Source organism: Typopeltis vanoorti, chromosome 16 (genome assembly GCF_054136105.1).
Source record: "Typopeltis vanoorti isolate ZY-2024b chromosome 16, IOZ_Tvanoo_1.0, whole genome shotgun sequence".
Lineage (NCBI taxonomy): Eukaryota > Metazoa > Arthropoda > Arachnida > Uropygi > Thelyphonidae > Typopeltis > Typopeltis vanoorti.
Window position 1 is genome coordinate 92,975,258 of NC_143564.1, and position 15,873 is coordinate 92,991,130.

Sequence of the window (15,873 nt, forward strand, 5' to 3'; positions counted from 1 at the left end):
TTCAGCCCATTCCCCATTCAGACATATGCACTGAAAGAATACACGAAATCATCTTTGCTAAAATAAGGACCATCATTACCTGTTCCACACAAACTCCAGTAAGAGTGCTAAAGCAGTCTAAGGTAAAAATTCAGCGTATCTTATTGATTCAAGTCAAAAACCTATAACGTATTCAGTCTTCAGGACAACCCATTTATAAAATCATGAACAAATCCAAATCAGACTTCGAAAACACTTCATCACTCCGCATAAAAACTAGTGTTCTACTCAAACAGCATTCGACTCCATAGGTTTTTTTGTTTTGGTTGTAGGGAGAAACCTCTAAATTCAACTTCTGAACTTGCATGTGCCATAGTAATACCATCTAAAGATAAAGCCGAACTCAGCATGAGTCTTACCCTCCAACTTTCGTTTATACCTTCAAGGAATATCGCCTGTCATAAACAATCTATCGCATTCCATCCCTCCTCTTATCGTTCACCTGAAATGCATAAAAAATCCCCAATAAACTAGATCCGAATAAGTTTCCCAGTCTGTATGGCATCCTTCCAATTGTGCTAACCTTCAACAACCATCCTGTATTCAAAATTAATCCATCCTGCATCGCTAGTACAATATGTTACACTTGTTTGTCTTCTACCAACACAAATCAAGCCTGTCCCTAACATCAATATCAGAACATACATTGGGATCTAGGCAGATTCATATCTTTTAATTCTAATGGATTGCATAAACTGCCATTATGTCTATCAGATTCGAAACTTTCAAGAGTCTGAAAGCAAACCATAACAGAATGTGTTTATTGTTCTTTATATTACTAACATTACCAAATATATGTTTCCATGGTTGTTTTCATAAGTGAAGATAGCAAAATTCCAGAGGGCATTAGATAATTATAGGTTCGAAGGATAAAAGTAGCGGATTTTTTTTTATCAAAGAGATATAAAAGTAAACTGCCTAACATAGAAAAGCAATTTAAGAAATAAAGTGATTGATTTATTCATCTTATTCATTTTTAAATTAAAGCCGCGCATTTCTATGATTTTTTCTAACATAAAATTTGCTTCATATTTCCGTGTTAATAATGATTTTTTTTACCAGTAAAGATTTACCTACTGTTGACGCAGTTCCAAAGAGAAGTAGTTTCTTATTCGCGCGAAGCAACCATTATAGTCTCGTGTTTGAAAGAAAGATGAAGTCGTTATGAAAGCAATGATTTCATCATCTCATGGAAATATCCACTGTTATTAGTTAAGTCCGTATCAAAAAAGTACTTAGATTTTTAGAGAGTAACGTAATTTTTAGGTACATGTGAAGTAGAAAAAGGATATATCACATAAAAATCAATTATAATATGTTATTTATGTACAATTATCTGCATATGCATAATTATATTTGTATATATGTAAAACTAATCTCACATTATCTTATTGAATGATTCATTTTTTCTGACCGCGATCCTTACCGTCTAAGCTTTGAATCTTGGCAGTGGATGGCTCTTTGGCAGGTTGAGGAGATATATGTATTTCTGAAAGGAAAATATAAAGAAATAATATTTCGCTTCAGATATGTTGCAATATTATTTCCAAATTCAGAATTAATTCTGTAATTAATGCATATGTTCTGTTAAGATTTCAAATAAGAGAGTTATTTGTTTTAAATGAAGAGGGAAAACATATTTAAATTCACCTAATTGTTAAAAATCATCAATACAAATTCTTCATTTTATTTATTTTTTTTTTACTTCTTTTTTAACAGGAAAAACAGTTTCAACTGTAGCAACTTATCACCTTGCTTCGCAATCAGGCGGTCGACCACACTGTTATCGATCGTCTGTAGATCGATTTGCATAGGTTTATGACTATGAATATGCCAGGACAGCTATAGCCACTGAGGCTGGTATATTATGCCTTTTAAGTGGTGGTTTTTCAGCATTTACCTGGTTTATCATATCCCCAATAAACACGAGCAAGTTCTGAATAACCTCACCTTCATTTTAAAAACAGTAATGTTTTATTTCATGCCTGCAACTGAATTCATATATTTTATAAGTTATCTACCTGTTTTGAAATATCAAAAGTTACAGAAGATATATGAATTCAGATCATTTTCAAAAATCATGAGACAAACAATGAGTCATGAAAGCTCTTTGGCTGATAATGACTTGGACATCTAATACATTAATTAAGTTTATTTGAAGTAACTTTTTCGTTTAATTATTTTTCTTACTTATTACTTAGCAGAAAATCTTATTGGACGGTAGATATTGCAATCTTGTCAAGTTCATCATGGATAAGTCAAATAAAGATAGAAGAGTGTTATATAACTTCATATTAAAATTCTATTTGCTTTGCCGTGCAAACCTATGTTTGAGTTATGCTCTTTTTTGATTTTTTTTTCTCCAAATATACATTTCCAGAAAATATCAACAGCATCCTGAATGGAGATCCTGTGTAGTAAGTGACAGATTTCAGCTAATTTGACAGAGCTGGTAGGAAGGTGGCAAATTAAAAATGGTACAGCAACGAAATATGCAAAACTGGATGAAAGGGAGTCAACAGAATAATCTTTTATAGAATAAGAGAGAGAAATCCGTCCAAACATTTAGCTGTATACGAGTTGTCAAAATATGTTTAACTTATGAATAATGAAAGCCGGGATAGAAGTAAAACAGTTTATGAAAGACCAGCAATTACAGGATATGTGTACTGAGAAAAAAAATTAGAAGAAAATCAACATTTGAAATCAATGGCAAAATTATTTTAAAACGGAAATATTAGGATGGAACTTGACTTTGTTAGCATTTAAAAATGTATAAGCAAAGCTGATCTCAGGTGGTATGGTCACCTAAACAGAGAAACGAAGTAAAGGTTAGCAAAACATATATTTGATATCAGGATGATGTCACAAAATACCAAGATCTAAGTGAATTGAAGCAGTCAAATTTTCTCATCTTATATTTTGGTCATCCAGGATGACCAAAATATAAGATGAGACAACTTTGAAGGAAATTCGTCGACATTACGTTAGTAATGATAAGAGGTTAGTAATAATGGAGTGCTATGATAGTACTGTACATATCAGGAATTTGATGATGATATTGTCTGTTCTATTTTAAGTATAAAATTTTTAATTTAAATTTAATTTTAATTTTAAATTTTAAATTATAAAGCTTGCTCCACCCTTACTATGAGTTCCCTCAATTTGCACTACCACATGGGTCAGGTGCTGCACTATCCAGGTATTTGCTTACGCTTGGAATCGCCGAACTTTATATAGTTTCTATATTCGGCATGAAACTCTGAGTTTCTTATTCCGCTAAATATAATTTGTAATTTATTAGCACACCTTCTTGGCAATTCTCATAGAAGGGATGTAAGTTCTGTTTGCTACAAACTTGGTATTAACTAGGTCTACCTATTCACTGATGAGACCACAATGAGGATGGAAACCGGTGCGGGGCGGATCTGGCTTTGAAAGGCTCCGCTTGGAGGTAGGTTTTTGCCTGTCTCTGAGTGGGGCCACCGCTGAGATTATGGCTCTGCTTGGTGGTGGGGTGAGCCTGCCACTGGGTAGAGCCAATGCTGAGAAGTTCTTCTCGGTGATAGAGTGAGCCTGCCACTGAGTGGAACAACGCTGAGTTGGGCGATCTTTCGGGATCGTCTTATTTTTAGAGCCTGCTTTACCTATACATAAAGGTTGAAAACTGGGTAGTGACCTTCTGTCATAATTTATAACTAATACAGCTCCTAGGAGCTAAGTTCACATTATGGGTAAATACCAAGAATAGCGATCGGAGCTTGCTCCACCCTTACTATGAGTTGCCTCAGTTTGCACTACCCAATGGGTCAGGTGCTGTACTATCCAAGTATTTGCTTACGATTGGAATTGCCGAACTTTATATAGTTTCTATATTCTTTGAGTTTCTTATTCGGCTAAGAAACAATGTGGGGTGTACTATCCCTTAACTTAAATAAAATTTTATTGAAAAAAAAACTATATATATATATATATATATATATATATATATTCCAGCCTGATTGGCCAAGTGATTAGCTGATCCGCTCGCCAGCCAAAGGATTCGAATCCCCCGTTGGCATGGATGTGTGATTGTCTTTCACCTTCAGACATAAATTCATGCAACTATATATACACTCTCCCAAGACGGAGTGGGTCACCATGGGAGAAGTAGACCCATCCCCTCCCCTAATGGGATTTCAGCGGACCCTGCACCACGTGGTACATAACGCTAGGAAGAAGAAGTATATATATATATATATATACTGTATATCACTTAAGACATTCAAAATCATTCAAATGGTTTGTGCCGTGGCCAGTAATCTGATCATATTTTCCACCTTTAATGTTTTATGCATTTTAACCTCATTGGAAGTATTGCTGTTATTATACCCGTATATCTTTACATTGCTATTTCTATTAAATAACATACTGCAAGATATTTCGACAGGTTTTCTTTTTTCATAATATCAGTAATGAATTATTGCATTTGCTTGTATGGCAATCACTAGTGACGTAACTACAACTCTGCGTTCCCTTGCAATAGGGAGGATAAGCTCAAAGACCTAATGAAAGCGCTCAGGCGAGACCGCTCCTCTATGAAAGCTGTGATGGTAATTCACGGAAGGCTTTTGTCGGAAGATCATTCATCGTGGGTACTGTAATGGCAAAATCATCCAAAACTTGGGAATTCTTATTAAACTCAAAAATATAATTTAAAATAGTTATTTCAGTTAAAAATATTTTCAATAAGTGATAAATAAATCAAAGATATTTTCAATAACTAATAAATAAAAGAAAGATATTTTAAATAACTCAGAAATATTTTAATAACTGAAATAAATCAGTAATATTTTCAAATATTTCCATTATTATTTTTTTAAATAAATCGCATGTGTAATTCTAGTATTCTATATATTCTATATGAATCAAAAATACGAACCAATCAGGTCACTCTATATCAGACAACATCCACTTTATGATCAAATTATAGCACGCAGTGACACTTTAGATTATATTCCTAATAGCGTTGCTCGCTCTAAAGGTATTGCTCCAAAATTTAATTCTCAGGGAAGATGCTTTTAACAGTAATATCAATATAAACTTCATTGATTTTATTTCAGTGTGACTCTCGCTGACGAAAGCGTGTAAATAAATCTACAATACATTACTTACATAAGTGTTTTTATTTTACTTTATTATTTTAAATAATCCAGAAACCCTGCCGTGGAGATCAAACATGAAAATTTTCAGGCAACTTCATTCCTCCAATATACACGGTGGTAGTATCCAAATAAGAAAAATAGCGTTTGCAGGACATTTGAGGGGTTTGGAGAGCTCTCCAGAATAGTATTGCAGGGGATGGTGGAGGGAAGAAGAAGCCCCCGACTGCAATGGAAAGGCAACATCAAAGACCGGACGAGCAAGAGTCTTACAGAAGCAAGAGATAGAGAGGCATGGAAGAAATCTGTTCATTAGCTGCAACCCTCTTACAACAGAAGGCCACAGGATTAAATTAGATTAGTCTCATTTGATGGATGATGAAATTCATCTCCCACCTAAAGTCATTTACAAACGTTCATGCCGATTGCTGGATTTAAATCCTAATCCTCGTAGTTTGAAAGCAAGTATGCTAACCACTTGACTTACAAATCTGGCAATAAAAAAAAAAAGACTTCTTTAAAGAATTAGTTCAAATGGGTTGACATCAATGACTTACAACTCTTAATTATAAAAAAAAAAAAAAACAGGATATATATACACAGTTAAAATGAATTAATCATTACCATAGGCTGAAATTTCGGGTGATACAAGAATAAGGACACAGCCCGCTCTTTCCTTGGAATATTATTTTGCCTTGTTTGTATAGTTGAATGGCGTATTGGTTTTTATACTAACAAGCACCAAGTTCGACGTCCGCTGCACTATGGATTTTTCTAAGAGTCTTAAAGGAATTTAACTTCTACCTCAAAGCTGAGCAGATAGAAACATCACTTTCAATCTCACCTCACATGGATATTTGTGAATGTCTTTAGATGGTAAATATCTTTCATTGCTCTATGTGAGACAACTACAGTGTTCATTCGAAGCATGAAGTGGCTTGAAACAGCATTTTCATATTTGGTCTTATGAGCATGGGTTTAGTATAGCTGAATTCTTAGCACTCTGCTGGTGTTAATGTGCCACATGTTTCACCTTTCTTGTATGGAACTGAGAGAAAAAAATCAGATAATTATTATCGATGTAAGACAACCACCTTAATCGAAGACTGTAATAGCATGAAAAATTATTAATATAATTATTAGCACTGGGAGAGATTTCAGTTCAGATTTCATATACTTAAAATTTCTCTCACACTGTTAATTTATGTGTTTACAAGATCTTCCTGATTCATATTTATTGATCTTTATATAGAAATGGATAACTAATGAATAACCAATCTCTGTCTGAGCGAGATTCGGATAAAAATTTGCTCTGGACAACAAAAACATGTTGCACCTTTAAATAACACATACTGTATTCCATAATTTCTTTATCGCTGTTCTTAAAGCACTTAAATATTCAATAATTTGTTTATAATTTGCTACTCGTATGCAGTAATATAATATTATTTGTAAAAAAATAATAATATAATAATTATCAATAAGTAAACTCACCGTATAGTCTTATTGAACCCTCTGTAGATCCGAGAGAATTCTTGGCAAAACATTTATAGGTTCCGTAATCATCTGCCACCACATTTCTAATTGTAAGCTTCATATGAACTTTATAAGTCTTATCTTTCGTGCTGGTGGAATACTTTTCGTTGGATATAATCATATCGCCATCTTCTTTAGTCCAATAGTTGATTGACATTGGGTACGCCTCAGTGTGACACTCAAGCGTTATTTCACCGCCTAGAGGAGCTCCCACTAATTGGTTTGGTATCCAGATCATTGGCGGAACTGTTACGGGTAAGATCGTTAAAAGAAGATTATTCTTTATAAAAATTCTCGATATTAGCGTCGAGTATTATTCTTCTAATCAAAGTTTTATAATGAAATTTTATTTTCCATCAATTAGTAAGTGAATATAAAAATGACACCAAATAAAGAAAAAGACTACACTTTTAAATGTATTTCTTCTAATTGCAGTTATTAAGAGAAGATAAAAAATGTGGAAACAAATTTGCTAACTTGTTTTTTTTCAAACGTCATTTAAAAGAGCTAACAAATTAATAGAAATTCTACATTAATTACTGTAAAGAGAAGATCTAGTGTGACATATGCACCTGTTCTTTCTATGATAAGTAATTTCTAATGTGGGAAAGCGATATTCTACTCATCAAGCCTAATGTAAATTAATGTAAATTAAAATATTCTGAGTCAAATAAGAAATTAATTTGACTTGCGCATATGATGAGAAATACCATTTGGCATGTTAATGCAGTTTAATATATTATCCCCCGCTAAATGTTAGGGGAGTGGGGGAATGGAAACGGGATCAGTTCGAGATATTACGTATATACCCAGGTAAATACAGCAAACAATAACTCTATGTAATAGCAGTTGTCGCTTTAAATAAACAATCCAGTAGTGAAAACCCAAACCAAATATTGGGAAAAAAACTTCAATAATAAATACAAAATTTAAAAAAAAAAAAAACTTCGTTCACTTTAAAAAATTTTCACTTCACACAAAAAATATCACCAAGACTTACAATAATCAAAACTAGAATCTGTTAATCCTGTTGGATACAGCAGGATACCGGGACCACAACTAACCTCCAACTCAGCTTTCCAAACGTTACATCTAGAATCTGTTTAGTGTGATCTACTCTGATCAACATTTCCTTGTTACTGTTTGTTACACTTGCTGTCTTTTTATGCTCTTCAAATTTTAATCACTGTCTCTGACATCATTGATTTGCTGTCTCTAAAAGCAGCAACTCAAATTCGTTTCTGTTTTTTTTTTTTTTCATTTTCGCTAACCGCAGGTAAAGATGCTAAGATAACTACTTTTTTTATTGTTAGTATTGTTACCACTATTATTAGCAATGACTTAACACAAATAGTCAACCTACCTACCTACCTACCCACTCTACTTCCAGATAATCGTTTCAATCATGCTAACACATGACCTCTTTCTTAAACTTAAGTATACTGTAGATGTCAGTTGCGCTCTTGGAAACTCAGCTCATAACTTTGTCCATGTTTTCTCTACTGCAAAATACCTTTCACGCAGTCTTTCTAGTAGCATAAAGTTATAGTGGTGGCAAATGCCTTCCATAACAACTTCTCTCCCTCCTTTCGACGATCATTATTGTTTCCTTACTAAAGACCTGTTCAGACCAGAAACAAACAAAAAACAAATGTATGCTTATAATGGCTGCTGTAATACCTTATATCACACCAGATAGACTGCTAGAAACGTTTGATTTTAAAGTAATCGCGGCGTTGTGTTGATAGATGAATAAGCTTCAAGTGAAAGTAAAACAGATTTGCTAAGTACATGCTAGAATCAAAATTCTTTAAAATATGAACTTTCATAACGTACCCTTAGAGGTTTTATCCTTCTTTCTCTGAAAGAAGAATCTCTTCCATTTGACAGTTCAGTATCTGGAAATGAATCCAACAAATACTTACCGGCTTAATCGCGTAAAAGCATCAGAATGATTGCATTCAATTATACAAGTTTCGAGAACACTGAATTTGTTTTCAAATAATTATTTTCATATTCTTTTTATTCTAGTTTTATGCTGCATTGACTTAGGTTGCGCAAAGCGCAACCTTCTAAGTCAGCAGCAAAAGAAGCCACTTTGTGGGAAAGCAGCCAACACCGTGGAGAATCTCTTCAGCACTTATAATTCTCCATCGCTAATGTAAAACTACCGCTCCGAGGCAAATCATCGTTCATGCAAAAGTTTTATGAACACCAGTGTACATAAATGCATGTATTGCAGGCACATTCACAGGTATGGTAAATGAAATTAGCATGTCCTTGGAGGGTGCATCTCAGATTACAATAAAAACAGTATCACATGACTGAAAGAAAAAGAATTCTCCGTCTTCTCCTTACTACGGTCTGCTGTTGGATGTAGTAGAAATGCTCCATCCAAGAGTCGGATCCGTTGGCTTTAAGCCAAATTGCTTGGGTTAAACAGATCGTTCCTGAAACCAAGAGTGACAATGATGCATTATCTACACAACATTCGAGCCACTTTCCAACAACTTGACTACCGGTTGCGTTTAAACAAAAGTATTTATTGGTCACTAAATAAATATTTTATGAATATCTGTTATAAATCTGTCAAAAGAATTCGCTTTTTAATTCTTTAGTGTTAATTATTAATATACATATTTATTTATTTTCCCGATATGTTGCTAATTTAATCATAAAAAACATAACATATTTGATTTAAGTAAAGTTCAAAATACAATTTAAAACATCCATCCATTTCTCATCCGTCCGAGACCTGTGGAGTCACCTGATTAGAGGTTTTAGGCAATTTAATGTATCTTTCTTGCCATACCCTCTGCTGCATCACTCTAGGGATAAGGATATTTGTCTTTAGAACTGTGTATTCACAGGCCAGTTTGCCTGTTCTGAGGGATGAATAACCCAAGTTTCCGAGGATGGCGATGGGAACTATTACCTCCGTATGAGACCGGATAACTCACTATTTGATTAAAACGACTTGATAAAGTTCTTGAAGTTATCATAGATGGGATTCGAACCTGGTTGTTTTCCAGCAATGACTCGTCTATATCAACTGAGCTATGGTGGCTCATATAAAACACAACTAGAATAAATGAATATGACGAATGAAGCATTTCCACACCATTCTGACAGTAGCTTAAATAAATTAAAATATACACATCAGTAAGATATTTAATAACCATTTAATGATCTGTAATAAAATTCAAATTGCATATAAGAACCCGAAATGATGACATAAGGCTTTTTCAACTAAGAAATCTATTTTTTGTCTCACGAAAGATTCTGCGCACGAAAGATTGTAAACTCATAGTACCTTAGTATCGCGATATTTATGCCCTTTTATTGCTATTTTTGCATTTTTAACAATTTTTAACTTATCATTGTTTCACTTTTTATTATTTTTAAGTATATTCTTTTTTTTTTTTTTTCAATAATCTAAAACTCCCGTTGTAAACTTATAACTTTATCACGCCATTCCAAGCCTACAGTAAGCAGTCAGTGGTCCCATCCTGATGATAAAATTAATTTCCCAATCATAAAAACCAATCATAATCATCCTTGTCCATTGAAGACTTCTGATCTTCAGCCTGTTGATCGGAAAGCAGGCGTGTTAACAACTCGGCCAATCAGACCTGCAGTTTCTGATTGGCTGAGTTGTTTAGTTGCTTACGTCGTAATTCAAAACAACCAAACCAAACACCAACCTACCGGAAATTTTCCGGAAGTCTGGGGTGGTCGAGTACTCTTAGTTGCTTTTTAGTATTTTAAAACAAACACCAGTAGATATTCAACCTCATATGCAATAACTCTAAAAAAAAAAAAAAAAGATTGGAGTACCGTTAAGATAATCATGCATTCAAACTTAAGAAGGATTCGAAGGGAATCCAGTTCCATCTGGGATCAAAGAAACTATTATCTGGGCTTTTGCGTAAGGAAGCGGAAGGACATTTAATTCCACAAAGCAACCAAACAAACTCGACAACGCGCATAACTAATAGGTATCATGTTTCCATTTTCATGCACTTGTTTCCAATGTACATGGAAACTAGTGCATGAAAACAAGCTGAACTCGAATCCAACCCACTGGCAAGATGTTTGTGATTGTCTCATTCATTCATTCTGTGTGGAAAGAGAGTTAGAACTCTACCATTTCTTCTTCTAGCAGGGACTTCATTCCCAAACTCCCTATGAGGTATTTAAAGTAACAATAAGGTTCAAGACACCAAAATGTCACCAAAAATTATTAATTATTAAATATGAATTAAATAAGCAATAAATGTCTGTTTAATAATAAAATCATAAAAATTGCATAAATCGAGAAAAGATATCTTAGGAATCTACAAATGAACGTGTTAAAAGGGTAATAAAGTTGAAAACCACCTGTTCTCTTTAGCATGCATCACTTTTAAGGGATACCTTGACGCGTATTTGGAATCGAGGTATATTTATTGAGAACTTTTGATCTTGTGGTGAATTAGCTAGCAACTTACAAAGGTGGTGGTGGTAGTAGGTAAGGTTTTACCTCCCACCAGACTAATCGAAGGGCAAAAGCAATACATGCTTTTGCCTTACTTAATACCAAACACAAACCATAATTGACATATTTTTTAAATCAAAGAAAAAGAAAATTCGTTTTTGAATTTAAAAAAATGAATTTATTCTCTCGAGGAAGGATAATTAATATATACACGCCCACATTTCCTCTTTCTCTCTCTCTCTCTCTCTCTCTCTCTCTCTCTCTCTCTATATATATATATATATATATATATATATATATATATATACACACACACACACGCCCACACTTCCTCTCTCTCTCTCTCTCTATATATATATATATATATATATATATACATATACATATACACGCCCACACTTCCTCTCTCTCTCTCTCTCTCTCTCTCTCTCTATATATATATATATATATTCAAGATACCAAATAATTTTATGTAAACTTGGTTTTCAATCCTATTTCCCAAGTAAGCAAACAGACAAGAAAGTTAAGTTTGCGCCTGCACGTAATGCAAGTCCAAGGCAACTCTTGGTAGTGCCAGTCGAGGCAACTCGTGGTAAAGGTGGATTAAGATCTGATCACTTTCCTTAGTATTTTTCCCTTAATGTAAAGCACATCCCCTTGCGGAGATGTATGATGCTAAACATTAAAGGCAATGGTCACTACCCATACCGGTTTCGACCTTTGTATAGGTGAAGCGGGCTCTAAAAATTAGGCGATTCCGAAAGATCGCCCATTTCAGCGTTGTTCCACTCAGTGACAGCTCACCCCGTCACCGAGAAGAACTTCTCAGCATAGGCTATACCCAGTGGCAGGCTCAGCCCTACCACCAAGCAGAGCCATAATCTCACCGGTGGTCCCACTCAGAGACAGGCAAAAAACTACACCCAAGAAGGCCTCTCAAATCAGAGCCAGAACCGAACCGGTTTCGACATTTTTGAGGTCTCGTCATAGGGAGCCAGACTAGAAAATGCTAAGGTTGAAGTAATGCAGAGCTCATTATGAATTTTACCTAAGCAAGTTGCCACAAGGTGCTTTGACCTTATAAATAAAATATCAGGATGAGAGATAGACGTGGAAAGCTTTTTAACTTGGGTATATTACGTATTAAAAAAAAAAAATATATATATATATATATATATATATATATAGAGAGAGAGAGAGAGAGAGATGTGATTATATGTATTTGTACTAATTCAGAATAAAATTTGAATTCAGTAGAGAGATAAAAGAACAATGATCATTTTTACAGACATCTAGTACTAGATTGGAAAATTTTAATATATTGTTTAATTCTATGAGAAATATGAAAAAGTATAATGAACGTATCAATAAAAGTCATGATAACTTACAATGAACTTGGAGTAATATCCTGCGACTTACAGAAGGAGGAACACTGTTGGCGGCAATGCAGAGATACGCACCCATGTGCAGCCTGCTTACCTTAGTTATACCAAGTTCTTCACCCTCAAAGGTAATTTCTAAAAATATAAAATGAAAGAAACTGTAGGAACCATTTATAGAGAGTTTTTATATTATTTATGTAGTTATACATAATTTATTGATCGCAGGAAAATATATGTGTGCACCTACTATACATTGTTTATATTAAATAATCCAATAAAATATTCATAATAAATATAAGCCCAAAATAAATATATTTATTTTGGGATTATATATATATATATATATATATATATATATATATATATATATATACGAAGCAATTGAAAGTTACACCTATCCAACCAAGTGAACAAAGATGGAAAGTGCACGTGACTGGACAAGTGTGTATCTACTAACATCGACGATCTCTTGGGTAGTGAGGATAGTGCTATGCTACGCCATTATTCTGTATTACTTTAAAGCAATGAAATATATAAAACATATCAATTTACTTTAACAATAGCGTGAATTGATTGCTATATTAATCACTGAATGCTAAGCAGTTGGGTTCTTTACAAACACGACCTGAGTCATATGCCTACACAGAGATATTAAAATAGAATTAAAATATTTTAAGCAATCCAACGATTCATATTACAATCATTACACCTTAAACAAGCATGCTAGTAACGAATCAATCATGTATTTGTTAACAGCATTCTTCTACAGTTGCTTAAACCAAAATGACAATGAAACAATAGAACAGCCATGTTTGGCTTCTGTACAGCAGATAATTTGCTTATTGTCATTTACAAAACATTACAGAACTGCCATTTTTTTCTATTCAGAACGATTCGACGAATCCCAGAATTGAAATATTTTGATAAATTTCATGAAGATCATTTATCCCAAACTTTATTAAATTCCATTCAACTAGAATAAAATTTATTCATCACTCTAATTCTGAATCGCTTTAGTCAATACTGAAATAAAAATTGTCCAGTTTGCTGCAAAACTGAGTTCGACCGATGAATTTTCGTAATAATCTAATACCAAATTTCATGAAAATTCGTCTAGACACAGTTGAAGTTATACACACTAGAGGTAGACAAAACAGATCCATTAGGTGATTATACATTTTGTGAAATACGCTTAAAAATCTCATTCTATCACACAGAGAAAACTGTTTAGGGTGAAAGTACACAAATTATTTAATCAGTTTTCAATAATTTCAATAAAAATAGCTTCAGTACTGATTAAATTACTTGCCGGTAATTAGACTATCTAATTTTTCTTCGTTAACCGAATATTTAATGAAGACAAATGAAAACATTTAGCTTCAGGAAGTAATCACAATTTAAAACGTTTCGTATAATCGAAACGAGAATTCACTTACGAAAAGTGAGCTCATCTTCAGGCATCGTTGCTATCGAAGTTTGCAAATAAGAATGTTTACCTCTAATTTACCTGGCAGGCAATTATTCAGTGCAAGACGGAGAGAGAGATAGAGAGAGAGAGAGAGAGAGAGACCTTAATTAGTGAATTCTAGAACTCTAGATAGGTGTGTTTTTGAAATTAATAATAACTAATTGACACCACGGAATCTTAATTCTTAAGAACTTAAAAACTAAGCGACACCACCAAAAGGATTTTAACTCGAAATTTCTCTTGTCTTACCTCTATTACTAATTACTGTCGAAGAAGAATTGACGTCATTCTTGTACATGGGTTTTTAACATTACATCCAATGGTACCGAGATGTTTGAACTTTCATTATTTGGAAGATAGCACTTTTTACACTTTTCACGCGCGCACGTACACACACAGAGAGAGAGAGAGAGAGAGAGAGAGAGAGAGAGAAAGAGAAAATCCCTACATATTCTTATGTGAACTAGTAAACAATAAATTAGAACAAAATAAATACTTGTAGTTTGTTTTCTTCTTAAGGAAAGCCGCACTTTTACGTTCTTCCTTGTAAATAGAAATTAGGAGACAACCCCCCCCCACACACACACACAAACAAACAAACACACATTAAGCAAATAAATACGCTATTCAACTGGGGATCAATTTGAATTATATAAACACAAAAGTCAGTTGAATACATATAACAGTTAGGAAGATAGACGTACATGTTTAGGGTTTTAAATTCCATTAGCTTCTAATTTGGTCTTTTATAGTGAGAATAATCAGTGTTGGATAGAGACAAAAGTGTATTTTTTTTTATTTAAAAAAGAAAGGCTATTCTAGTGAAATAACGAAAAATCTGACACTGTGCACAATGCATGAACTCCAGAAAGAAGAAGCATTGCATTGCGCGTGGGAAACATTTTGAAAGCATTACAAAAATAATAATTAAATACGGACTACTGTTGTAAAATATTTTCTTTATTTATAATTTTCACTGAACATAATCTTTTCTTTATTTAACTTTTTAAAATTTTTACTTTCATGGATAATTTTCGATTCTATATATTCTAAGCGTTCGTGTCACATGATTAATATTTCCAAAAAAAGCTTAGCATTATTTTTATACACACGAAATGCAGGGTTGCACATACACAAAAGGTATGTGGGGAAATTATATACAGAAACGGTCTTTTATTAAATAATCGGTTATTCTTAGTCTTTAACTACTTTATGCATATCTTGGTCTTCCCAAAGGTGATGTCAAGGGTTTCGTAGACAAGATTAATATTGAAACTTCGAAGAATAATGAGATGCAAGATAGCTTTTAAACGTGGTTAGTGAAGTGGCTAGAAGATAAATGATGGAGTTGAAGGTTCTGAAGGCTATGTGAAATGACGTGAGGCGAGTAGTGAAGTGTTTACTTTTTTTTAACTCTTGATTTATATGAATGACACGGATAAGAGCGGCAGTCCGCTGTACTTCGTCAACTCAATATATTGTGTAGCACAGACAGGGTGAAGTTATTTCATATGAGGAACTTCGATATAAGATAATTCAGTTATGTTAGGAGAGCCATCGATTTTTTTCCATTGAAATAAATAAAAGAATAATAAGTATAAAGGATGTCGGAGCCAATGTTAATTTTAGTTTGCGTTTTATATAATCAAATAGTGACTTCGACATATAGAATAACAATAATTGCAGGAAAATCTAGAGTTTTTTTTTTACTAAAAATAAACATGACAATAATAACAGTATTCTTAAACATGCGGAGATTTCTTATAGAAGTAACAATAACTGCACTTAAACTTACTATTTTTGTTGTTGTTGTTTCTTAAGGAAAAAAAT

At 33.5% G+C, this 15,873-nt stretch overlaps 1 protein-coding gene across 1 annotated transcript in view; it reads right to left on the reverse strand.

Annotated features, from left to right (window-relative positions):
• Positions 1-1,439: 1,439 nt before the first annotated feature.
• Positions 1,440-15,873, reverse strand: part of LOC150098184 (neurotrimin-like) — a 368,343-nt gene continuing 353,909 nt past the window's right edge. The window contains exons 5-7 of the mRNA XM_090406276.1: positions 12,582-12,710; positions 6,675-6,962; positions 1,440-1,528 (exon numbers count right to left, since the gene is read on the reverse strand). Coding sequence (XP_090262402.1) covers positions 1,440-1,528; positions 6,675-6,962; positions 12,582-12,710 — 506 coding nt within the window. The remainder of the gene's footprint in view (positions 1,529-6,674; positions 6,963-12,581; positions 12,711-15,873) is intronic.